This window comes from Hypanus sabinus, chromosome 26 (genome assembly GCF_030144855.1).
Source record: "Hypanus sabinus isolate sHypSab1 chromosome 26, sHypSab1.hap1, whole genome shotgun sequence".
Lineage (NCBI taxonomy): Eukaryota > Metazoa > Chordata > Chondrichthyes > Myliobatiformes > Dasyatidae > Hypanus > Hypanus sabinus.
In genome coordinates this window covers 35331179-35357694 of record NC_082731.1, presented here as the reverse complement: position 1 = coordinate 35357694, position 26516 = coordinate 35331179, and the positions used below count along the sequence as shown (strand labels likewise).

The window sequence follows — 26516 nt, the reverse complement described above, 5'->3', positions numbered from 1 at the left end:
AAAGTCTAGAACCAGACGGTATCGCTCAGAATATGAGGATGTCCCTTTAGAACAGAGATGAGGAGGAACTTGCTTATCCAGAAGTTGGTGAATCTGCAGAATCCGGTGCCACAGGCGGTTTTGGTTGCCAAGACATTGGGTACACTTACAGCAGAGGTTGAGAGGGCTTTGCGTAGACATGGTGTTGAAGGTCACAGGGAGAAGGCAGGAGAATGAGGTTGAGGGGGGTAATAAGTCAGTCACTATAGAAGGGCAGAGCAGACCCATTGGGCCGAATGGCTGAATTCTTCTCCTATGTCTAATGCTCACCCTGCAGAGTCCCGACTCACTGTCTGCAGTAATGAGCGATCTAGATATCAAGCCATCAGTTTATGAACAATAAAATGCCGGATTATTGGAGTCTTACTGTAATTCTTAGCTATGCAGAAAAATTACCTGGGTACTCAGACGGAGGAAATGCAGAAGAAGAAAGAAGAGGCCCTTTTAGCAAAAGACAGTAGGTCACCGAAAACTCTCGGAAAATACAGATGAAAAGAGAACTCAGTGACCAAGTGCCCAGCGTCGACTTCTCTAACTTCCAGTAATTTAATTCCACTTCCCCTTTTCTCACTTTCCACTCTCCATTCTGGTCACTTCCTCACATCACCCCTTCTGGTGAGCCTCCCCCTTCTCTCCCTTTCCAGGGTCCACTCTCCTCTCCTATCAGATTCCTTCTTCTTCGGCCCCTTACCTTTCCCACCTATCACCTCCTAGCTTCTCACTTCATTCCCCCTCACTTCGCCAGCTTGTTTTCCTTCCCCTCCCCCCCCCACCACATCTCCTTATTCTTGCTCCTTCCCCAATCCTCCCCGGGGTGGGGGGGGGGGGGTCTTGGCCGGAAGAGGCGAGTGTTCTTTCCTGCCTGACCTGCTGAGTTCCTCCTGCTTTTGTGTGTGTTAGTCCGGATGCCCAGTATCTGCAGACTCTCTTGTGGGTATAATATCTGAAGCCATCTTCTTAAAAAGAACACGCTTTGAACTGCTGGGAATTGTTGCCACCGAAGGGATAGATGCCGGAATGTTGGGAAGAGGCCAGAACTCTCCTGGGTAAGAGGACCATGGACAAGTTGGTGAAGAACAGTGCCCCCAACAGACAAGCTAAACTGTGTGTTCAGGAGAGCCAAGAAAACCTTTGAAGGCTACAGTAAGGCCTTTCTAAAGATAGAAATGCAGTCTCTGTACTTTGGGGGAACTGACAATTGATTTAAGTTTGATTGATTGAAACGCTGGCCAAGCCGAAGGGGAAAGGTTGGGTAGGAGCCGAGTCAAGGTGGCGACTCTCAGGCCCGAAAGCATATCAAGATAGCAAGGCCCGGGTCTGGGAGCGAGGAACTACCCAAGGTGTGGATGATTTAGGCGCCGGGACTGATCGAGAAGGTTGGGAGGCTGGGGCTGGAGGCGAGGGATGGGCCAGTCCACTCGCTGCTCCACGAGATTTACTCATCCCTGCGTTGACTGAGGCTGTGGCCTACAACTAACGGGCTCCTGGACTGGCTGCCGTGACGACTGGCCTCATCATGAGCTTCAGTTCTGACTGCTCCTGGCTCACTTTTACACGGTTTGCACAGTTTGTTTTCTTTTCCCCCTCTCTGCACATTGGGTGGTCAGCGGTCTTCTTCTGTTTTAATGGGTTAGACTGGCTTCCTTTGTTTGCTGCCTGTAAGGAGATGAATCTCGAGGTTGTATAAAGTATACAAACTTTGATAATAAGTATATTCCAAACTTCGAACGCAGGCAGATACTTGTGTCCACTGGCTGCTCCTGTGGGCAAAAGGGAAATTCCGCAGGTGCTGGAGGAACTCAGCAGGCCAGGCAGCATCTATAGAGGAGAATACGCAGTCGACGTTTCGGTCCTGCAGGCTCGAAGGGCCGAATGGCCTACTCCTGCACCTATTTTCCATGTTTTCTATGACTGTTCATTCCCCAACAACTTGCTGCCTGAGCTAAGGAAAGTAAGCATTGTTTTCTCTCCTCGGAGTTTGAACTTTGGGTGACTTCAGAAGATCCGTGGGCAGCAGACTCTGACGTGGCAAACAATAGCAACAGTCTGGACAGATCCCAAGACGAGGATGACCTTATCATCTATTCTAGTCAGGTGAAATGTTGTGTATTTAAGATTGGAGAGGTTGCAAGTTTTTGTGAGGCGTATGGATGCAGTTTAAATATTGGTCTTCATAGAGTCAAAGAAAACTACTGCACAGAGTGGGCCCTTCAGCCCATCTACTCCATTCTGAACCATTTGAATTGCTAGTTTCGTCCGCTTGAACCCAGGCCGTAGCACTCCATATCCCTCCCATCCATGTCCCTATCCAAACTTCTCTTAAATGTTGAAATCGAGCTCGCATCTACCACTTGTGCTGGCAGCTCGTTCCACGTTCTCACTGCCCTCTGAGTGAAGAAGTTTCCTCTCATCTTCCCCTTAACCACTCACCTTTTACCTTTAACCCATGACCTCGGGTTGTAGTCCCACCCAACCTCAGCGGAAAAAGTCTGCTTGCATTTACCTTATCTATACCCCTCATAATTATGTATAACCCCATCAAATGAAGTGTAGTAGTAGGCCTCCGTTAGTCTCAATAGACCATGAATTTGCACCTTGGACATCCAGGGTGCAAGCCTGGGCAGGGTTTTTTTTATGGAAGACCGGCAGTTGCCCAAACTGCAAGTCTCCCCTCTCCACGCCATCAATGTTGTCCAGGGGAAGGGCATTAGGACCCATACAGCTTGGCACCAGTGTCGTCGCAGAGCAATGTGTGGTTAAGTGCCTTGCTCAAGGACACACACGCTGCCTCAGCCAGGGCTCAAACTAGCGACCTTCAGATCACTAGACTAACGCCTTAACCACTTGGCCACGCGCCAACACCAAACCCATCAAACATCCCCTTAGTCTTACCTTGAAACCAACAGCATTGTGGTCACTGGGTGCAAAACATTTCCTTACACAAACTTCTGTTACCTGCCCTGTCTCATTCCCTAATAGGAGATCTACTATTGCCCACTCTCTCAATGGGGCTTCTATGTACTGATTAAAGAAACTGTCCTGAACACATTTGGCAAACTCTCTTCCATCAAGTCCTTTTACAGAATGTGTGCCCCAGTCGATATCTGGGAAGTTAAAATCACCTCCCATCACAACCTTATGTTTCTTGCCACAGTCTGCAATCTCTCAACAAATTTGTTCCTCTAAATCCTGTGGACTGTAGGCTGGTCTATAATATAATCCCATTAATGTGGACGTACCTTTCTAGTCCTTAGTTCTCTCCGGTCTGTCCTGACAGGGCACTGCAGTAACGGTTTCCCTGACCAGTAACTCTACCACTCCCCCTTTAATCTCTCCGTTCTATCATGTCTAAAACAACAGAAGCCCAGAATACTGAGCTGCCAGTTCTGCTCCTCTTGCGTTGAGAGGTAAACAGCTCAGGACACTAGTACCACCATGCTCAACCTTTTGATTCCTGACTCTGCCTGCGGTCTTAACAGTATCTGCCTCCACAACCCCTCCACGAACTGTTCTGGCACTCTGGTTCCCATTCTCCTGCAATTCTAATTTATTGGAGTATTGTGTTCAATTCTGGTCAACTCATTATAGGAAGGATGTGGAAACTATGGAGCAGAGGAGATTTACCAGGATGTTGCCTGGTTTGGAGAACAAGTCATATGAAGCAAGGTTAGCAGAGCTGGGACTTTTCTCTTTGGAGCGTAGAAGAATGAGAGGGGACTTCATAGAGGTCTATGAGATTAAAAGAGGCATAGATAGGGTAGATATTCAGTACCTGCTTCCCAGGGCACCAATAGCAAACACCAGAGGGCATATGTACAAAATTAAGGGAGGGAAGTTTAGGGGAGACATCAGGGGTAAGTTTTTTACACAGAGGGTTGTGAGTGCCTGGAATGACTTGCCAGGGATGGTGGTGGAGGCTAAAACATTAGGGGTATTTAAGAGCCTCTTGGACAGGCACATGGATGAAATAAAAATAGAGGGTTACGGGATAGTGTGGGTTTAGTACTTTTTTTTTAAGGATTATATGGGTCAGCACAACATGGAGGGCCAAAGGGCCTGTACTGTGCTGTAGTGTTCTATGGTTCTATGAGTTGCCAGAACAACATTGCACTCAATGTCAGCAAGACTAAGGATTTGATTGTGGACTTCAGGAAGGGGAAGTTGAGGAGATCAGCCGTGGAAAGAGTGAGCAGTTTCAAGTTCCTCTGTGCTAACGTCGCTGAAGATCTATCCTGGGCCCAGCATATTGATGCAATTACAAAGAAGGCAATCCAGCGGCTTTACTTCATTAGGAGCTTGGGGAGATTTGGTATGTCATCAAAGACTCCAGCAAATGTCTACAGATGTACTGGCTACATCGTTGTCTGGTTTGGAGGGGCCACTGCACAGGATTGGCAAAAGCTGCAGAAAGTTGTAATCTCAACCTCCTCTATCATGGGCGCTAGCCTCCCCACTATCGAGGACATCTTCAAAAGGCGATGCCTCGAAGGATGGCATCCATCTTTAAGGATCCCCATCACCCAGGACATGCCCTCTTTTCACAACTACCACCGGAGGGGAGGCAAAGGAGCCCGAAGGCACACATTCATCATTTTAGAAACAGATTCTTCCCCTCTGCCGTCTGGAAAAGAAAGCTCATTAATGCTGCTGTATTTATTCACCCCTTACTTAATTTTTATTTCTTCGTGAAATTCATATTATGTATTATGCGTTGCTGCATTATGTACTGCTGCCGCAAAACAACAAATTTCACAATATACGTCAGTGATAATAAATCTGATTCTGATTCTGAAATCTGCTGAGGGGCAGGAGCGAAATTCCGTGGTGGGTGAAGACACCTAAAAGGGCTCTACCCCGCTTAACAAAATATTCAAGTATCTAATTTGGAATTGTGTGAACAAATTTCTGTATCACTGTATTTGACCCATCTGGGCAAAAGCAGCCAGTTATAGAGACAGTGAACATGGTTCTACTAGTTATACAGTACTGTGCAAAAGTCTTAGGCACCTTATATATATAAATACACCTAAGACTTTTGCACAGTACTGTAGTAATTTTATATATTGCATTGTACCGCTGCAAAAAAAAAAATCTCGTGACTTATGTGAGTGATGATAAACCTGATTCTGATCTGGGTCTCTATTATGGACTGAGAGTGGGAAGGGGGCAGGGAGAGGGGGAATCACAGTTGGGAAAAGGGGAAGGGAGAGGGGAGCACCAGGGAGACATTCTGTAATGATCAATAAACCGATTGTTTGGAATCAAGTGACCTTGCCTGTTGTCTCAGGTCTGGGTGTGTCTGCACCCACACCAACCCCCTCACCTGGCACTTTCCTTCTCTGCCGCCTGTCCTGTACCCTTCCCGCGGCACTCCACCCTCACCATTCCCAACATCCTTTATGCCCGCCAGATTTACAAACTCGCTCTCCGGTCCACATTAACCAATAGAATACCGTGCAAAAGTCTTAGGCGCCCTAGCTATGTAGTATATATATTTACTTATAACACTTCTGCTCAATATTATATATAGCATAAATGGTTTTTTTTATGTCAATGGAAATATAACAGAGATATCTCTTTGGTATTTTTCCAGATACTTTTGCCAGCAAGGTCGCAGCACTGCAAGACCAGTATGCAGATGCCTCCATTGGGAACGTAACGGGAAGCAATGCTGTTAACGTGTTCCTGGGCATTGGAGTGGCCTGGTCTGTTGCTGCCATCTACTGGGCTTCGAAGGGAATGGAGTTTCGCGTGCACCCTGGCTCGCTGGCTTTCTCGGTCACACTCTTTACTATCTTTGCCTTTGTCACGGTCAGTGTTCTCCTGTACAGAAGACGACCACACATAGGCGGTGAACTCGGAGGTACGCGTCGCGGAAAGCTCATCACCTGCAGCATATTTGTGAGCCTTTGGCTGCTGTATGTTGTGTTTTCAGCCCTGGAGACCTACTGTTACATTAAGGGTTTCTAAACTGAGAGGCTTTCATCTGTCCACGAAGAAGGAGCTCCTGCCAGAGCTGCTGAAGAGATCCAGAGGCAGCCTGCCATATTCCAAACCCAGAAAAGGCATTTTCTCAGCCCGGATCATAAACCAGACCTTTACTGGCAAAGAATAAAAAGAAAGGCAAAATTCTATCTGTTGAGTTTGTGTGTGTTTTTTTTTGCCTTACCAAAAGGTTCTAACAATGGCTGTAGCCAGCAGCCAAAACATCAAGAAACCACCTGAAATCATTTTTTTAAAAAAATTCTAGATGGATTTAAACTTTTTTTTACATCTCCAAACTGAGCTTGCTACATTCGGAATGTTGAGAAAGAGTCTGCCGTTGAAGATAAGTTTTCGTATTGTGTAAAGCAAGCGGCTACCAACTTTGGTCCACAATATTTAAGTGTCTTGTATCGTTGTAATAATTCATTTCACTGTATAAGCTGTTCCAATGCCTGTTCGCTTAATTTGAACAGCAGAAAGGCAACTCATGAGACTGGTCATAAATTAAGGGAGAAAATCAGCACCTCACTATGAGGGTGTATACAGTATTTATTAATGTGTACAATAGACTAGGTGTATGTTCGTCTTGCTGTAAAACCTGGTGTACAATTTGCATCCTGATACCGTGTGTTTGTAAAAGTGGCATACACACTTGCCCAACTTTTTCTAAATTAGTGTAGAACCCAAATTCATGGTAACTTATCCTGTGGCAAGATTCATTTATTAAAGTTGCTACACTCACAAATAATTTGCAAAATTGTCTCGCTTTCTCCTTTTGTCCAGATTAGATTGCTTCGGTCTGAAAATATTCTCCAAAGCATTGGTGTTGTTGCGTGAACAAAGTCACTGGAGAGAAGTACTGGTAGCTATAAATCAGCCTCCTTAATCAACAAAATGAAATTCAGCGGGCATCTTAATGAGACCCCTTTCAGTGGAAGAAGGACTGCCTGGTCCAACACTACACAATATTTTATCTGCTAAAGACCAAAGAACAATTCAGGCTAATGTTCAAAGGACAATTCCATATTTACTATACTTCCTTTGAATGCCATGTAACAGTTTCAAATACCTGGATCTTCCCACCTTCACACCTCCCTGTTTGCACCTGTATTTCATTCACCCAAATACACACAAGTAACGACTTTAAATCAACATTGTCTGTTCTTCCAATTAACTTGGTTCATGGATCCTAGGAACCCACTGTTCAGAACTGAATTTAATTTACAATTCATATTTGAATCTGAAGTCTAGTGGCTGAAATCAGTTAAAGTCATTTGCTACATGTGCTAACCCCCAAAATTGCTCTAACAATTAGTATTTTTAAATGATAAATCACTTATAAGTAGATAAGTGGATTAAACAATCATGACTTAATAAAAATTAGCAAATTCGGTGATCAAGTCAAGTCAAGTTTATTGTCATTTAATTATATACTGCCAAACAAGACAATGTTTCTCCAGCTCAGGGTGTGAAGCACAGTCATACACACAACACACTTATAACACACAATAACTTAGGAAAGTAAGAATTAAATCTACAAATGAATTGTAGGGTACAGCACAAGCTAACTAATTGCGAAGGACAAAATTCTAAATTGGTAGGTCAGAAGATGAAAACATTTTAAAAGACTATAATCAGGGTGCATAGGGGTTAGCACAACGCTTTACAGTACCGGTGACCCGGGTTCAATTCCCACCACTGCCTGTGAGGAGTTTGTACGTTCTTCCCTGTGACCGTGTGGGTTTCCTCTCGGTGCTCCGGTTTCCTACCACAGTCCAAAGATATACCGGTTGGTAGGTTAATTGGCCATTGTAAATTGTCTCGTGATTAGGCTAGGATTAAATGGAAGGTTGTTGGGCGGTGCAGCTCAAAGCGCAGGAGGGACATGTTCTGCACTGAACAAATAAATAAATGATTGCTCTTGAATGATTCCTTTTGGTTTAATTCCTACAATCAGGAGGGGAAAAAACACAACCTCACAACCTCCCCTGACATTACCCCCGGATCTGTGGTCTTCTGTTGGTCAGAGAGCCATACGGCGTGGCAAACAGTCCGTTTGGGTCACAACATCCGTGGCAACCAGTCGTCGTAATTTGTATTAATCTCTCTAAATAAAATATAACAAAATACGCCAGCTCCCATGGTTCATAACAGCTTGGGAGTCTCACAGTATTCATCGTTCACAATTTCCCAACCGTACCTGCTCAGATCAATTCACTTTTGCATTTCATTTTATCCACTGATTTTAAGACATGCAATACAAGGCGTATGCATTTAAGCCAGGTCCAAAACTGCCTGTTTTACTCACTAACAAACTTCCATAAAGAATCGAGGCTGACAGAGCTGTGAAGTACCGAGGGAGTGCCACATTGTCATTTGTGGTCAAGCTTCCACATGTCTTTTCAAGCGGTCATAACTGATCCCATAGTGTTATTTTGATACAATGGCAATTATGGCTTAGTGCCCTCTCCAGTATTTATTCCTCGGTCAACATCACAAAATAAAGCATCTATTCTTTACCGGATTTCCGCTTCTAGGAGTGTGTTGTAGTTCCAAAACTTAGTGATTGCCCTTTAAACAAAAACATTTAATTGGTTATTATGTGTTCCAGGGCACCCAGAAGTCCTGGAGCAAATTATGCATTTCTGATACATATTTGCATATAGAATGTGCAGTTGTGAAATATGTGAGTGGATCTGTACTAAAAATAACCTTTGAACCTCTGTCACAGTCTCAATGTATAAAATGTTCGATCTATTTACATGCTCGGTTGGTTTTGCATACAAAACCCAGACGATAGAATTTGAATGAAGTGGCCAACAACCTCTATGGAGTTTCAATTACTTTGTAAATTTACTGAATTCAGCAGCTCGTTTAACAGCATGCCTTTTGGCTTATTATTCACTGACTTTTACACGGCTCCTCCCAAAGGAATGGGGCTAGTTAGGGCAGGACACCTGTTGTGCTCTCCATACGTCACAAAGTTTTCACATTTCCTGAGCTGCTGGCTGGCGGCGAAGTGGCATCCACGCCGGACTTTGAGGCGAGTGGTCCCGGGTTCGAATCCGGCCGGCTCCTTGCACGCTTTCCACCTGTGCGGGGTTGAGCGTCGAGCTAGCAACTCGGCCTCGTAAAAAAAACCAAAGGTTAAAGGAAGGGCGAGGTTGCCGTCTTATGCGCCAAGCAAGGCGCGGAGCGAGGTAGTCAACTTTCCAATTGCTTAGTGGTGCTTATGGGTGCAACGGAGAGGGGACAAATTAAGTATTTTTACTCCATCTTGTGCTCCCTTGAGCTCATTACTACATAACTTGTGGTTACTGCTGGAAGGCTTCCAGGATAATCACCGTACTGCAGTCAACCAGTTAGGCTCTTACATAGTTCGTCTTCTTACATTCACTCCACAATACTTGGAACACTTGGAACCTAGGAGTCATACTTCTGACATGGACCGAGAAGAAATTCCATTTATTATTGTGTCTAGACATGGCAGACAGAATCCAAGTGACTACAGGAGAAGAAAATAATCATTCCATGACTTGGGATCTCCTCTTCTTGAAGGTGGTTCAGAGGGGAAATGAGGAATGATATTTAGAAACAAGTCTAGAGTGGTTGGCCTGTATGAAGGTTGGGGCTACGTGGTGGCGTGGAGGTTAGCGCAACGCTCTACAGTGCCAGTGACCCTGGTTCAAATCCTGCCACTGACTGTAAGTGTCCTATGTTCTCTCTGTGACCGTGTGGGTTTCCTCCGGGTGCTCTGGTTTCCTCCCACAGTCCAAAGACTTACTGGTTGGCAGGTTAATTGGTCATTACAAATCGTCCCATTTTTAGGCTAGCGTTGAGTCAGGGCTGGCTGGACGGCACAGCTCGAAGGGCTGGAAGGCCCTCAATAAATAAATAAAGGTTACTAACTGCCAATGTAGACTGAAGGTGAGTTAATCGCAATAACACCGGAACAAAGTTAAAGGGAATAAACAGGGCTCAATTATAACTGTTCTTTCATAAATGTCTGAGACTTCTGAAAAGCAGGAATTGTTATTCTAATGTAAATTGATACACCAAGCTTGCCAACTATATTCAGCAGAGTCCAGGAATAGTACATTCATGTCTTCTCCTGCTGTAGCCCATCCACTTCAATGTTCGACGTGTTGTGCGTTCAGAGATGCTCTTCTGCACTCTGCTGTTGTAAGATGTGTTTACTTCAGATACTGTTGACTTCCTGTCAACTAAAGCCAGTCTGACCAGGCTCCTCTGACCTCTCTCATTAGAAAGGCGTTTTTGCCCACAGAACTGCCGCTCACTGATTTTTTTGGAGCAAACATGAGGAAATCTGCAGATGCTGGAAATTCATACAACACACACAAAATGCTGGTGGAACACAGCAGGCCAGTCAGCATCCATAAGGAGAAGCACTGTAGACGTTTCGGGCTGAGACCCTTCGTCAGGACTCGTCGACATTTCGGGCCGAGACTCTTCGTTAGGACTCATCCTGATTCATCCTGACGAAGGGTCTCGGCCCGAAACGTCGACAGCGCTTCTCCCTATAGATGCTGCCTGGCCTGCTGTGTTCCACCAGCATTTTGTGTGTGTTGTTGTTAACGTCGACAGCGCTTCTCCCTATAGATGCTGCCTGGCCTGCTGTGTTCCATCAGCATTTTGTGTGTGTTGTTGTTAACGTCGACAGTGCTTCTCCCTATAGATGCTGCCTGGCCTGCTGTGTTCCACCAGCATTTTGTGTGTGTTGTTGTTAACGTCGACAGCGCTTCTCCCTATAGATGCTGCCTGGCCTGCTGTGTTCCATCAGCATTTTGTGTGTGTTGTTGTTAATGTCGACAGCGCTTCTCCCTATAGATGCTGCCTGGCCTGCTGTGTTCCACCAGCATCTTGTGTGTGTTGTTCGCTGATTTTTTTTTTGTTTATCACACCATTCTCTGTAATCTACAGAACGTCATGAGTGCAAATTTCAGGAGATTAGCGGTTCCTGAGATACTCAAGCCACCCCGTCTGGCACCAACAATCATTCCACGGTCAAAGTCACTTGGATCACATTTCCTCCCAATTCTGATGTTTGGTCTGAGCAACAACTGAACCTCTTGACCATGTCTACATGATTTAATTCATTGATCTGCTGCCATATGATTGGCAGATTAGATACTTGCATTAACGAGCAGTTGTACAGGTGTAGCTAATGCTTGGCCACTGAATGTATTTTAGGCAGAGTCTAGGAAACATATGTTCTACTTAAAGTGCACAAAATATACCAATAATGAACCATAGGTGAAGAAAGACAAGGACAAAAAATTAGAAAGATACAAACTAGGACACAGAAAAGATGGTATTAGATAACTATTTTCAGGTGTACAAGATGATGAGAGGCATTGATCGTGTGGATAGTCAGAGGCTTTTTCCCAAGGCTGAAGTGGCTAGCATGAGAGGACACAGTTTTAAGGTGCTTGGAAGTAGGTACAGAGGAGATGTCAGGGGTAAGGTTTTTCTGCAGAGATTGGTGAGTGCGTGGAATGACCTGCCACTGACAATGGTGGAGGCGGATATGATAGGGCCTTTTAAGTGACTCCTGGATAGGAACATGGAGCTTAGAAAAATAAAGAGCTATGAGTAACCCTATGTAATTTCTAAAGTACATGTTCAGCACAGCTGAACAGTATTGTGCTGTAGATTTTCTATGTTTCTAACTTCCTTTTATATTAAGGATAGAAGGGAATTTGAAAAAAAACGTTCAGAATCTAAATTTTCATAGAACATATGAAAGACTTTTACTGTGCAAAAGTCTTAAGCAAATGTAAAAGCATTTGTAAAACTAACGCACTTTCAAAAATAATGAAATGAAAAGTTTCTAAATATTTAAAAAATACTATGAAGAGCAATAAACAATAAAGAAAAAACAAAATCATATTAATATTTGGCGTGACCACCCTTTGCCTTCAAAACTGCATCAATTCTGTTAGGCATACAGCTATTCAGTTGTCCTAATCACCTTAGAGACTTTGCCAAAGTTCTTCTGCAGATTTCAGCTGTCTCACTTGCTTCTGTCTCTCCAGGTAAACCTCGACAGCCTCGATGATGTCGAGATCGGGTCACTCCACCCGAAAACTTACAAAAAAATCCAGGCTGCCTCAGACATTTGCACAGTACAGCAAAATAAAATGTCCTGCAAGGAGGTAAATTAGAAGGAGGAGACTAGGATAGATGTAGAGGTTTCAAAGAATGGATAGCGAGAGTAAATTAATCCAGGTAAGAGATGGCATAGCCGCTGTTGTACATGTGGAGCAATTTCTCATCGAAGGCCATGGTGCTAGAGTACTGACATTTAGCTGACAAGATACAGTATTTGCCCTTAAGAGGAGAGACATTAGTGGCTGTGTTGGCCGTCATTAGTCAAGGGACTGGGTTGCATAGAGACCATAGCTCTATAAAACACTGGTTAGACCACACTTGTTCTGTTCTGGTCGCCACATTGTCAGAAGGATATGGAAGCTTCAGAGAGGATGCCGAGGTGATTTACCATGATGCTTCCTGGACTAGAGAGCACTCCCTTTGAGGATAGATTGAGCAAGCTAGGGCTTTTCTCTTTGGAGTGGAGGAGGATGAGAGATGGCTTGATAGAACAGGCCCCCAGTCCTCGGGGTCGCGTTGCCGGTGGCCGTTGGCGGGGGTGCCATAGTGCGCTCAGCAGAGGATGGTGCTCAGAGAGGCTGTGCCGGAGCGGATGGTCGGAGGCTCGGAGGTTCGACGGACTCGGAGTCCGCTGTGGTCGGGGTGCTTTCATTGTGCGCTGTGTCTGTGAGGCTGGGTCCAACGAAGCTTTCACTGTGCGCTGTGTCTGGCGGCGCCGTGGAAGTCCATAGCGGGGGTATTCCCTTCTACCACCTGCATGGGATGACAAGTCTATCGGGACCCTGAGGACTTGTGGAAACTGTGTGGTGGTTTCTTTCGAACTTATGGTCTTTTAACATCTTTGGACTATTTTTACTGTGCCCATGGTCTGTTTTCTTTTATCAATTATGGTATTGTTTGCACTGTTGTAACTATATGTTAACTATAACTATATGTAAGTATATGGTTTTGTGTAGGTCTTGTAGCTTTAGTTTTTGGTTTGTTGGGTGGTAGAGTTGGTCTCCTGACTTGGTGTGTCTGGGTAGTCTTGTTTTGTCTGGTGGATTTGGAGCTCCTTTCCGGGGAACACACTAAGACAGTTGCGCGATATTAATACACAGCAGCCTCTCCGGACTCTGGATTTGGGGATTTTCTGGTGTAGTCTGTTTTGTCATATGCTTTTGAGATATCATTCTGGAGGAACGTTGTCTCATTTTTTAACTGCATTGCATTTGTGGTTTCTAAATGACAATAAAAACTGAAATTGAATTGAATTCAATTCAGAAGTGTACAAGATGATAAAAGGCATAGATAGAGAGGACAGCCAGAGACTTTTCTTGCAGGGCAGAAATAGCTAGTAGGAGGGGGCGTAATTTTAAGATAATTTGTGGATTGTAAGAGGTAGGATTGTTACATAAAGAGCACTGGGTGCGTGGAACGCCCTGTCATGGATGGTGGTAGAGACAGATACATTAGGGGCATTTAAGAAACTCTTAGTTAGTGTACAGTATGGATGATAGAGGAATAGAGGACTATGTGGGATGGAAGGGTTAGAATGGTCTTAGAGTGGGTTAAAAGGTCCTGAGCAATGCTATAATGTTCCCTGTTCTATGTTTTAAAATAATGGAATCAGAGATTTTGGCTCAGAATTTGTAATCAGAGTGAAAACAATCGTGTTTTCTGTTGACGTCCCTAAGAAGTCATCAGAAAGACTTTGCAACATCTGGAGTGGCAATTACCCCTCTTCTGATACCTGCTCCTTTTGGGCATAGGTTCAAAGGATCTCTGGCGCCCATCAGCTCTGACGTCAGTAATGCAGCTGAGCGTACAGCCCAACTGAAAGAATGTTGCCCTGGGGGCAGGCAGTTGTTCACTCCGTTATTTGTACTCTGATTCCACAGGCACCTTACTCCACGGCCTGTTGGAAATCACGAAAAATTATGACCGTTCTCGGAACCAGAAAAGCACAATTTTTAATTAACTTTATAATGAGATCATATGAAGGCTGTAAGACACCAATATCTAAGTTATCAGTTGAATTATAATAAAGTTGTAAGAACCAAGTCACTAATATGTTTAAATATTCATGCTGGGGAATTAGAGAGCGCCAACGCAGTAGTTTCAAGGAGTGAAATAATTATGGTCTAGCACGCTGCTTAAAAATCCCAGAACTCATAAAACAGAATATCAGGGTATTTTAAAATAAGTTTACAGAAGTTCCAGTGGTGCTCCTTATATATTTGTAAGTACAAATGGAAATCCTCATTACAATCAGGTTCTCATTTTGATTTCGTCGAATCCAAAACAACAATTTGATTAATGCACACAAAACGCTGGAGGAACTCTGCAGGCCAACCAGTGCCTATGGAAGAGAACAGACAGTTGACGTTTTGGGCCGAAGCCCTTCATCCGGACTGGGGCAAAAAGGAGGTGAGAAGTCAGAATAAGAAGATAGGGGAGGGGAGGAAGAAGCCCAAGGTGGTGGGCGATGGGTGACACCGGGAGAGGGAGAAGGGGTGAAGTAAAGAGCTGGGAAGTTGATGGGTGAAAGAGATAAAGGGCTGGAGAAGGGGTAATCTGATAGGGGAGGACAGAAGGCCATGGAAGAAAGGGAAGGGGGAGGAGCACCAGAAGGAGGTAAGGTGAGAGAGGAAATGGGAATGGAGAATGGAGAAGGTTGGGGGGGGGCGGTGGTCAGAATTACCAGAGATTTGAGAAATCAATGTTCATGCCATGGTTGGAGGCTACCCAGATGGAATACAAGGTGCATATCCTCCAACCTGTGTGTGGCTTCATTGTGCCAGTAGGGAAGGCCATGGACTGACTCGTTGGAATGGAAATGGGAAGTAGAATTGAAATGGATGGCCACCAGGAGATCCTGCTTTGTTTGGTGAACGGAGGGTAAGTGCTTGGTGAAGAGGTATGTCCAGGTAGTTGTGAGAATCGGGTTTATAGCAACAATTTGATAATCATTAGTGCTGTAGAATCCAAGCCCAACAAACCAAAATAATAACAATAAACTCTTAATGAGTAAATTTGTGCTTGACCAATCCCACTGGGTTCTTTGCAACCAAGAGCAGCCAATATAGATGGTGATGACGTCGACACAGGCCTGAGAGGCCAGTGTCGGGCATTTTCAGGCCTTACGAGGCGTGGAACGAAAGACTGTGTGGCACGCCATTCCTAATTTTTAGGAATTTTTAGCAGTAATTCTTCATTATTTTACGAGGTCGAGTTGCGAGCTCAACGCTCAACCCGGCACAGATGGGAATGGCCCGACTGGATTCAAACCTGGGAACCTCCATTCCGGAGTCCGGCGCTGATGTCACTGCGCCGGCAGCCGCCCATATAGAAAGTGGAATAAAAGTTATCTAACCACAAGAAAGTATGCAGATGCTGGAAATCCAAAGCAACATACACACAAAATGCTGAAGCAACTCAGCAGGCAAGGCTGCATTTATGGAAAAGAGTAAACAGTCGACGTTTCAGGCCGAGACCCTTCATCAGGACTGAGAAGGAAGAGAGAAGATGCCAGAACAAAAAGCTGGGGGGAGGGGAAGGAGGATAGCTAGAAGGTGATATGTGAAGTCAGGTGGATTGGAAAGATAAAGGGCTGGAGAGGAAGGAATCTGACAGGAGCGGAGAGGGGACTATAGGAGGAAGGGAAGAAGGATGAGCACCAAGAGGAAGTGATAGGCAGGTAGAGAAAAGGTAAGGGGCCAGAGTGGGGAATGGAAGAAGAGGGAAGGGGAGGGAAAAATTATCTGGAGGCCTTTGATAAGCTGCTACAAAATAGGTGAGTACGGAGGTGAGAGAATATAGAATCAGTGCGCAAACTGCGGAGTAGATTGCTGGCTGGCCACTAGAGAGAAAGCAGAGAGGACAGTTGATGGGAGTGATGATGAAAAGCAAGACCAAGTACGAAAGGAGGACCACCACTATTCAGAACCTATACTGACAAGATTCTTCCCAGAAAAGGCACAATGTGTAAATATGTAAATGAGGGCAGGGAAAAGTTCCAAACGCGATTTTTGGGAAAGTTACAATAAGTGATGAGAGAGAGCTTGAAGTATTATTTTATAATTAGGGAATAAATTTTATTAATATCTATTGCATTTTTCTCAGCAAAGGGGTGCATATTATTCATAAAATAAGAATAAGGGGAGTAGCAAAACTGACTCAGCTGTATAAAGAAAGGGAGATCTGTTGTTGGGTATTTTTATAACGGGGGCAGTCTTTGATCCTTTAATTTTTGTAATATATGATTAGAACATAGATTGTCGTGGCTATCCCTCGAGGTCGAGGATAATGATCTTTGTTCAATTGATCTATCACAGAGCGAAGATGCCTGCCGTGTATTTGTTTAATGTGTACTTGATGTTGCACTCCGAGAAGCACACGATACTTCACAAATCAACCAGCTGATTCCAATGGCATGGAAACCACGACGATGGGAGCTGATGGATTTGTTGCAGCCTTCGTCCGCCTTCACAGCCGTTGAGTTTGAAGTGACGTCGTCCGCCTGTTCCACCGTTGAGGTCTTGGTTGGATTGTTCTTTGTCAGGGACCTCACCCTCGACCTCACCGCCATGGGTGACCCTACCAGGAGCACAGCTCCAGACGGCATCGCTCTCGGGATCTCAGGACCACACGAGCTTCTCCACCACGACAAGGTGACAATCCGCGGAGAAGAATTAGAGCATAGAACATAAGATAGGACAGCACAGGAATGCAAAGTTGTGCCAAATCAATTAAATCAGAAATTAAATGGCCAACTAAACTAACACCTTCTGCCCACACAATGTCCACATCTTTCCATTTCCCTCATATTCATGTGCCTTTCTAAAATCTCTTAAAAGTCTCTAATTTATTTGTCTCTAATGCCACCCCAGGGACTGCATTCCAGGCATCCACCACACTCTGTTAAAATAAACTTGTCCTTCACATCTCCTTTGAAATCCCCCCCTCTCACTTTCAATACGTGCCCTCTGGTATTAGACGTCTCAACCCTGGGAAACAGATGCTCCCTGTCTACTCTAAATATAAGCTTTCATAACCTTATAAACCTCTGTTGGGTCACTCCTCAATCTCCGCCGCTCCAGAGAGAGCAACCCAAGTTTGTCCAACGTCTCATGATAGAACAAGCCCTCTAAACCGGGCAGCATCCTGGTAAACCTCTTTGGCGCCTTCTCCAAAGCCTCACCATCTTTCCTATAGCGTGGCGACCAGAACTGTACGCAATGCTCCAGGTGCAGCCTAACTAGAGACTTCTTAGAAAGCTGCGATACAACATCCTGCCTTTTAGACTCAATGCCTCAACTAATAAAGGGAAACATACCTTCATTAACAACCCTATCAACCTCTGTGGCCACAAAGCCTGTGTAGCCATTATAGATGATTCAAAATTTAATGATGGAATCATTAAATTGCTCAGAGCTTCTCAGAGATTAATTTAAAGAGTAAAAGTGTGCTGAATGCATTTCATTGCTGATGAATGCAGGATGATTCACTTTAGAGCTAAAGACAGAAAAGAACACATTGTAGCGGTGTGCTACACGCAGCGCTAAAATTACGACACAGAGTCGGTAACTGCAGTCGAAGAAAAAACTTTATTCGAAATACCCAGCCTTGCTTTTAAGCCTCCCTCAACCTGCCCCCCGTGCCGCAGAGGCTCCAAAGCTCTGTGCTCGCAAACCCCTGTAGGCTATCTCCCTTAGCCGGAACGCTGGCTAATTGTGAGCCGGTTCGGATGTGCCAGGAAATGGGTCGCCACATAACCCCCCCCCCCCAGAACCGGCGATACACCCCCCAATGTCCACAGTCTGGGCCGGAACCTGCTTGGGAGGTCGGCCTCTGCGCCGAGGTGCCGGAAACTCGACCGGTTGCGCCAGGTCCACATGGGCAGGTTTGAGTCAGTCCACCGTGAAAACCTCCTCTCTCCCCCCAACGTCCAGCACGAATGTGGACCCGTTGTTCCGGAGCACCGTAAACGGCCCCTCGTAGGGCCGTTGCAGCGGTGGCCGATGCCCGCCCCTTCGTACAAACACAAACTTACAGTTCTGCAGGTCTTTGGGTACGCAGGTCGGGTTCTGCCCGTGCTGCGAAGTGGGTATGGGGGCCAGGTTACCGAGCTTCTCACGTAGTCTGCCCAGGACTGCTGCAGGTTCTTCCTCTTGGGGAGTATGAACTCCCTGGGGACGACCAGGGGTGTGCCGTACACCAACTCTGCCGATGAGGCATGCAGATCGTCTTTGGGCGCCGTGCGGATGCCAATGCCTGCTCAAACATGAGGCAGGGTGTGTGTCCGTCGGCCAGAGACAACATCTCATTCATTAAAGCCGATGGAGGTCTGTCTCCCAAGCCATCCAGGTGCAGTAAACGGGCAGCCCGCTCACGCTGTGAGAGTCCAAAAGTCCTGAGGAGCAGGGCTTTGAATTCCGTGTACTTGCCGTCTGCCGGGGGCGACTGTACGAACTCCGCGACCTGGGCCGCTGTGTCCTGGTCGAGGGAGCTCACCACGTAGTAGTAGCGGGTGTCTTCTGAGGTGATCTGGCGAACGTGGAATTGGGCTTCGGCTTGCTGGAACCATAGGTTCGGTCGCTGTGTCCAGAAACCCGGCAGTTGCAACGAAACCGCATGAACAGAGGCGGCGTCGGTCATTTCTGGTCCAAAATTCGTTTGGACCGTCGGGGTCACCAATTGTAGCAGTGTGCTACATGCAGCGCTAAAATTATGACACGGAGTCGGTAACTGCAGTCGAAGAAAAACTTTATTCGAAATCCTCAGCCTCACTTTTAAGCCTCCCTCAACCTGCCCCCTGTGGCGCAGAGGCTCCAAAGCTCTGTGCTCGCAAACCCCCGTAGGCTATCTCCCTTAGCCGGAATGCTGGCTAATTGTGAGCCGGTTCGGATGTGCCAGGAAATGGGTTGCCACAACATTCCAATTCGTGGCATGTAAAAAATGGTGGCAAAGATACAGTACCTATGCAGGTTTTTAAAGGCTCAATGATTCTAAGTTCAAAGCTCAAAGTAAAATTTATTATCAGAGTACATGCATGTCACCACATACAACCACATACGAGATTTTTTTTCTGCAGGCATACATAGCAAATCTTTAGAACAGTAACTGTAAACAGGATCACTGGACAACAATCTGTGCAAATATAAATAAATAGCATAAATAACAAGAGCATGAAATAACAAGATAAAGAGTCCTTAAAGTGAGATCATCACCAGAAATGGAATGGGTGTAGTTATCCCCGATAGTTCAAGAGCCTGACGGTTGAGGGGTAGTAACTGTTCTTGAACCTGGTGGTGTGAGTCCTGAGGCTCTTGTACCTTCTACCTGATGATAGCAGTGAGAAAAGAGCACGGCCTGGGTGGTGAGGATCTTTGATGATGGATGCTGCTTTCCTACGGCAACGTTTCATGTAGATGTGCTCAATGGTTGGGAGGGTTTTACCTGTGATGTACTGGGCTGAATCCAATACCTTTTGCAGGATTTTCCACTCAAAGGCACTGGGGTCCCCGTACCAGTCAGCACACTTAGAACTGCACGTCTGTAGAAGTTGATGACCTACCGAATCTCCGCAGACTCCTGAGAAAGCCGAGGCACTGTCGTGCTTTCTTCACCATTATATTTATATGGTGGGTCCAGGACAGGTCTGCTGAAATAGTGACACCCAGCAAGTTACTGACGCTCTCCACCTCTGATCTCCTGATGATTACTGGCTCATGGACCTCTGGTTTCCCTCTCCTGAAGTCCCCAATCAGTTCCTTGGTCTTATTGACACTGGGTGAGAGGCTGTTGTTGTTTCACCACTCAGCCAGATTCTCAGTCTCTGAATTGCAGGCTGATTCATCCCTGCCTTGGACTTGGCCCGTGACAGCAGCGTCATCAGCGAACTCATATATGGTGCTGTGCTTAGCCACACCATCATCAGTGTAAAGCGAGTACAGCGTATCAGAGTATGTATCCAACGTACAGCCTGAAATTCTTACTGTCTATAGGCATCCACAAAACAGTAGCAAAACCCCAAAAACATAAGAACCCTAAAGACCTCTCCCCCTCCCACGCACAAACAGTTGCAAAAGCATTAACCCTCCCCCCATTTATTCCAGCAGAAAGCATCGGCACCCCTACCACCCACCATGCAACCATCAGCAAAACCCCTAACTAGAGACCATGATCTACAGTCTATCGAAAACCACTGCCAACCCGACCAGGTCAACATGCCACAGGCCCCCTCTCTCTCTTACCAATTGAACTTATGTTGAGACTAAAAGGAAATAAAATTCCTGCTAGAATTATACATCCTGTGGTCACACCTCATTTGCAATTTTGATGTCCTGGTTTTGGAAGGCAGCAGAAACTCAACATACGAGTTAACTGAACTGAGGGTTGAGCAGAATGGGCTGTTTCACAGGCTATGTTTCGAGTCCCTGCAATTCAGAAAGCCAAGGGGTGATCTGATTGAGTTTAAGGTTCTAGGAGAAACCAGCAGAATAAATACTGGAACACACACAAAATGCTGGTGGAATGCAGCAGGCCAGGCAGCATCTACAGGAAGATGTACAGTCGACGTTTTGGGCCAAGACCCTTCGTCAGGACTAAATGAAAGAAGAGATAATAAGAGATTTGAAAGTGAGAGGGGAAGGGGAGGTCTGAAATGATAGGAGAAGACAGGAGGAGGTGGGATGAAGCTAAGAGCTAGAAAGACAGACAGACAAACAGATAGAGAGACATACTTTATCGATCCCGAGGGAAATTGGGTTTCGTTACAGTCGCACCAACCAAGATTAGTGTAGAAGTATAGCAATATAAAACCACAAATAATTAAATAATAATAAGTTAATTATGCCGTGGAAATAAGTCCAGGACCAGCCTATTGGCTCAGGGTGTCTGACACTTCGAGGGAGGAGTTGTAAAGTTTGATGGCCACAGGCAAGAATGACTTCCTAATTGATGAGTTCCTAAATGACTACTAATGACTTCCTAAAAGGTGATTGGCAAAAGGGATACAGAGCTGGAGAAGGGAGAGGATCACGGGACGGGAGGCCTGGGGAGAAAGAAAGGGGGAGGGGAGAACCAGAGGGAGATGGAGAGCAGGCAAGGAGTGATGTGAGAGGGACAGAGAGAGAAAAGAGAGAGAGAGATACGTAGATTGTACATCTTCCTATAGATGCTGCCTGGCCTGCTGCGTTCCACCAAAGTTTTTGTGTGTGTTGCTTGAATCTCCAGCATCTGCAGATTTCCTTGTGTTCGTGAATAAATATAGGAACTGTTTTCATTAATTGGGAGCAAGGTCTAACAGTTGCCTTTGGGCCTTCCACAAGTTTGTGCAAACACTTACTGCAGAATGCTTTCTTTTCTTCAATTGGCAATTGAAGCAGAGTCAGTTACTGATCCTGATGGAGACAAAAACAAAGTAGAGTTGAAGATGCCTCAAACCATCCACTAAATACCCGATCAGTCTGAATGATTGAAAGAACCTGCTCCTGTCCAACCTTTTAACAAACCATCTAATTCCCAATTAGAAAGGCAGAAGTAGGGCATGAATAAGAAACTTTTTTTCAACTCAGAGTCGCTAGCCATATCGCAAGCAAGCACACTTTTAACAATTTGACAGTGGCACGGTAGTGTAGTGGTTAGCACAACGCTTTACAGTACTGGCGACCTAGGTTCAATTCCCGAGTTTGGTGTGTTCTCTCCTCGTGATTACATGTGTCTCTTCAAGGTGTTCTGGTTTCTTCCCACAGTCTAAAGACGTACTGGTTGGTCGGTTGATTGGTCATTGTAAATTGTCCCATGATTAGGCTAGGGTTAAATTGGGGGGGGATTGTTGGGCAGTGCTGCTCAAAGGGTCGGAGGGGGGGGGAGGCCTATTCTACACTGTATCTCGATAAATAAAGAGATACATAACACAGAGGCAATGAAGGCCAACGTTTAAATACAACTTTCACACTTTACTCCAATCTCCAAAAGAGGTCATCTAAACCACAGGGATCTGGTTAAATACACATTAGCACAGTTTAAAAATTGAATTTTAATTAAAGCTGGAAAGGAGCGCTTAAAAGAATTTACATTTTATTAGTTGTAATAGTAGGAGAGTTCGGATATTAAATGAATAAACCAAACAGAGATGGGTCAAAGGACTTAAGAATATAAACAGAAAAGATGGTTTCAGTTAGTTGGAAGAGTTATAGCTTTTTAGATCAATGATCTTTCATTGGGGATAAAGGGTCAGCTTTATTCACTATAAATAGACATTTAAATGTATTAGGAAATTGCTGTGAAGCGTTGGTGGAACGTGCAATGAAAACAATAACTTTCAATAATTATACAGAATAAAGGTTTATATAAAAATAAAGTTAGAAATATAGGCATGGAATAATATGTTCATGAATACAGCATGTACAGTACTGTACAAAAGTCTTAGGTACATATATATATATACACACACACACATATACATAGCTAGGGTGGCTAAGTCTTTTATGTATTGTACAGTACTGCTGCTGCAAAGGAAAAGCAAAATTTCATGACATGTAAGTGATGATTCTGATAAGGGTCTCTATTGTGGACTGAGAGTGGAAAGGGAACAAGGAGAGGGAAAAGGGGAAGGGAGAGGGGAGGGAGCAGGAAGTAATGATCAATGAACCAATTGTTTGGAATCATATGACTCTTGCCTGGTGTCTCAGGGCTGGCTGCACCCACTCCACCACCCCACCCCTGGCACTCCTTCTCTGCCACCCATCCCACACCCCTCCCGTGGTGTTGCAACCTCACCGTTCCCAACATCCTTTGCTCCCGCCAGATTTACAAACGCGCTCTCCGCTCCTCGTTGACAAAAATGGTATAGTGCAAAGCTCTTAGGCAACCTAACTATATATAAGTGTGCGCGTCTGAAACTTCTGCACAGTATGATATTTACTCTGTAAGCAGCATTGTAAAAAATGGTTGAGGAATAGATAGAAACATGGCATGGGGCACAGAGAGGCTATCTGGAATCTCCAGATTAACTGTCTGGAGGAAGAAACTTTTATGATTTTTTTTTTGTTTTAATGGCGCTTTTCAGAGGGGAGCTTTTGGAAAAGACAGTCTGCAGGGTGAGTAGTGCCTGCAATGATGCTTTATGTTAGACACATTGAAGTCCTGCAGTGATGATCTTTTCTGCTGAGCTGACAGTCCATTGTAGTGCTCGCATATTGTAAGAGTATAACCAGACAGTAATGGTTGATGTGAAGGTGCCCTCTATGATAACCCAGTGTGTTCACCAAAACAGTCTTTTTTTAAATTATTCTCTCATTTTCCCAATGAAGAAAGTTGAGTGGCATTTGCAATACTTGCAAACCAGCCATTCAGACAGGTGTATCCACGGATTTTCATTATGTTTCGATTGGATTATCTCCGCCGAATAATTCACCATTGCGAATTACAAGTTATTACATGGAGTGGTTTTTATTAACAGCAGGTTTACAGGGGAAATTGTGCACAGGAATTAATTTACTTCGCATCAGTGGAAAATAATGTCAAAAGGGTTATATTACTGGACCAACAGCTGTTTCTCTGGGTCACTAATCCAGAAGTACATCAAATCCCACTCCCTCGTTGGCAACTATAGAATTGAAATTCAAGCCTTTAAATAAAGAATCTTGGAGCCCTGAAGCCACATTTCTGTTAAAAAAAATGTATCTGGGTTGGAAGAAAATGCCATCCTTGCTCGTCCAAACTCATCGAATGAGTTGATTCTTCAGTTCAGGGTATATTAGGAATGGACTTAGAGTCATGGAGTCATAGAAAAGTACAGCACAGAAAAAGGCCCTTTGGCCCATCTAGTTCATGCTGAACTATATAAACTGCCTATCCCCATTCACCTGCACTGGAACCACAGTCCTCCATACCCCTACCTTCCACGTAGAACACAAAACATAGAAATCTACAGCACATTTCAAGCCCTTCGGCCCACAATGTTGTGCCAACCATGTAACCTACTCTAGAAACTCCCTAGAATTTCCCTACCGCATAGCCCTCTATCTTTCTAAGCTCCATGTCCCTATCTAAGAGCCTCTTAAAAGACCCTATTGTATCTGCCTCTACTACTGTCACTGGCAGAGCATTCCACGAACCCACCAGTCTCTTTATGAAAACCTTACCTCTGACAACTCCTCTGTACCTGCTTCCAAGCACCTTAAACCTATGGTCCCTCGTGTTAGCCATTTCAGCCCTGGGAACAAGCCTCTGACTATCCACATGATCAATGCCTCTCATCATCTTCTACACCTCTATCAGTTCACCTCTCATCCTCTGTCGCTCCGAGGAGAAAAGGCCAATTTCACTCAACCTATTCTCATAAGGCCCACTCTTCAATCCAGGCAGCATCCTTGTAAATCTCCTCTGCACTCTCTCTATAGTATCCACATCCTTCCTGTAGTGAGGAGATCAGAAATGAACTCAGTACTCCTAACTAAGGTCTTATATAGCTGTAACATTACCTCTCGGCTCTTGAACTCAATCCCACGGTTGATGAAGGCCATCACACCAGACGCCTTCTTAACAACACCGTCAACCTGTGCAGCAGCTTTGAATGTCCTATGAACACAGACCAAGTTCTCTCTGATCCTCCACACTGTCAAGAGTCTTACCATTAATGTTATATTCTGCCTTCAAATTTGACCTACCCAAATGAACCACTTCACACTCATCTGGGTTGAACTCCATCTGCCACTTCTCAGCCCAATTCTGCATCCTATTGATGTCCTGTTGTAATCTCCGACAACCTTCCAGACTATCCACAACACCCCCAAATTTTGTGTCATCAGGTACCTTAATAACCCACTCTTCTACTTCTTCATTCCAGTCATTTATAAAAATTACAAAGAGGAGGGGTCCCAGAACAGATCCCTATGGAACACCACTAGTCACCGATCTCCATGCAGAATACGAACCATCTACAACCAGCACCTTGGAGGGCAGCTCTTCGACCTCCTTCCTAACTCCCTAAACTTACTGTGCAGGACCTCTGCCCCTCTCCTGCCTATGTCATTGGTATCGACATGTACCACGACCTCTGGCTGTTCACCCTCCTCTTCAAGAATATTCTGCAACTGCTCAGAGACATCCCGGAACCTAGTACCCAGGAGGCAACGCATTATCCTGGCGTCTCTTGAAAGCCGCAGAGCCTCCTATCTGCCCCCTCTAATTATCGGGTCACCATCTGAAATTGTGCCAACGATGGCTGAATCATCAGCAAATTTATCAATAGCATTTGAACTATGGGTGTAGAGAGAGTAGAGGAGTGGGCTCAGTGCACATCCCTGTGGAGTGCCGGTGTTAATTGTCAGCAGGGTGTAGATGCTATTTCCAGTCCCTACAGATTCTGCTCTTCCGGTTGCGAAGTCGAGGATACAGTTGCAGAAAGAGGTACAGAGGCCCAGGGTCAGCACTGAGCTATAGTCAATAAACAGTATCCTGACACAGGTACTTGCATTGTCCAGGTGACCCAAGGAGGTGGTATCAGGAGGGGCAAATGGAGGGAATTGGGTGATGGCAGCCAATGGGTAAGAGGCAGAGGAGTGAGAAAATGGAGCAGATGGAGGTAGGAGTGGAGGAGGAGTCAGAAGCCATAAATGTGGAGACACAAGTGGCCGCAGATGCTGGAATATGATACGTAAGGGAGGTGATAAGACACTAAGGTTTGTGGAGTTAAACCTCCCTCTGGTTTAGAGAATGGTGAACAATGTCTGAGAATATCAACGTTGCTTGCTATCATGTCTGGTTGTAAGAGAAATCCCTGGAGTTTGTTCTGCTAACTGGAGATTACTCTGAGAGAAGATAGGAAGGTAATTTGGGATGAGGGAGAACAATGTTATAAAGAGATATAGTTTATTGGAGTGAATGAGAACCAGAATTATTATCACTGGTATACATCATGAAATTAATTTTTCTGTGGCCGTAGTACAGTTGAGTGGCGGGGTGGAGATACATTTCTACCAAAGGAGGTGTAAGGCGATCCTTCCCTCCGCAAGCCTGCAGGTCACTCTTGGGCAAGAAGTAGCACCTGCTTCGCCCCCTGATCAGGGTCATGTGAAGCCAGGGGAGCAGGTGATGGACGGTCGTACGAGCAGCCGGTGCAGATCACCAAGCCCTGGTTACGCGGCCACTGACGCCAAACGGGCAATCTCTGAAGAGTATTGATAATGGCTGGCGGTCACCTGTCTTGTGAAGACACACTACCTAGAAGAAGGCAACAGCAAACCCCTTCTGTAGAAAACTTTGCCAAGGACCATCGTACGATCCAGCACATAATGATTATGGGTAGTTCAGTGTAAGACGTAAAAAAACAAGGTAAAATAATAAATAAATAGATAGATAATGCAAGA

The 26516-nt window shown here is 45.1% G+C and overlaps 1 protein-coding gene and 1 long non-coding RNA gene across 3 annotated transcripts in view; both read left to right on the top strand.

The window, feature by feature from the left end:
• Nucleotides 1-6743, top strand: part of LOC132381432 (sodium/calcium exchanger 3-like) — a 587903-nt gene extending 581160 nt beyond the window's left edge. For both annotated transcript variants that reach the window (XM_059950836.1, XM_059950838.1), the window contains one exon: nt 5633-6743. In XM_059950836.1, the coding sequence (XP_059806819.1) occupies nt 5633-6009 (377 nt within the window). In that variant the 3' untranslated portion in view covers nt 6010-6743. The remainder of the gene's footprint in view (nt 1-5632) is intronic.
• An 842-nt stretch (nt 6744-7585) lies between these two features.
• The window catches only part of LOC132381435 (uncharacterized), a 41231-nt gene continuing 22300 nt past the window's right edge, over nt 7586-26516 (top strand). The window contains exons 1-2 of the long non-coding RNA XR_009508030.1: nt 7586-9728; nt 16473-16808. This is a non-coding gene — a long non-coding RNA (uncharacterized LOC132381435). The remainder of the gene's footprint in view (nt 9729-16472; nt 16809-26516) is intronic.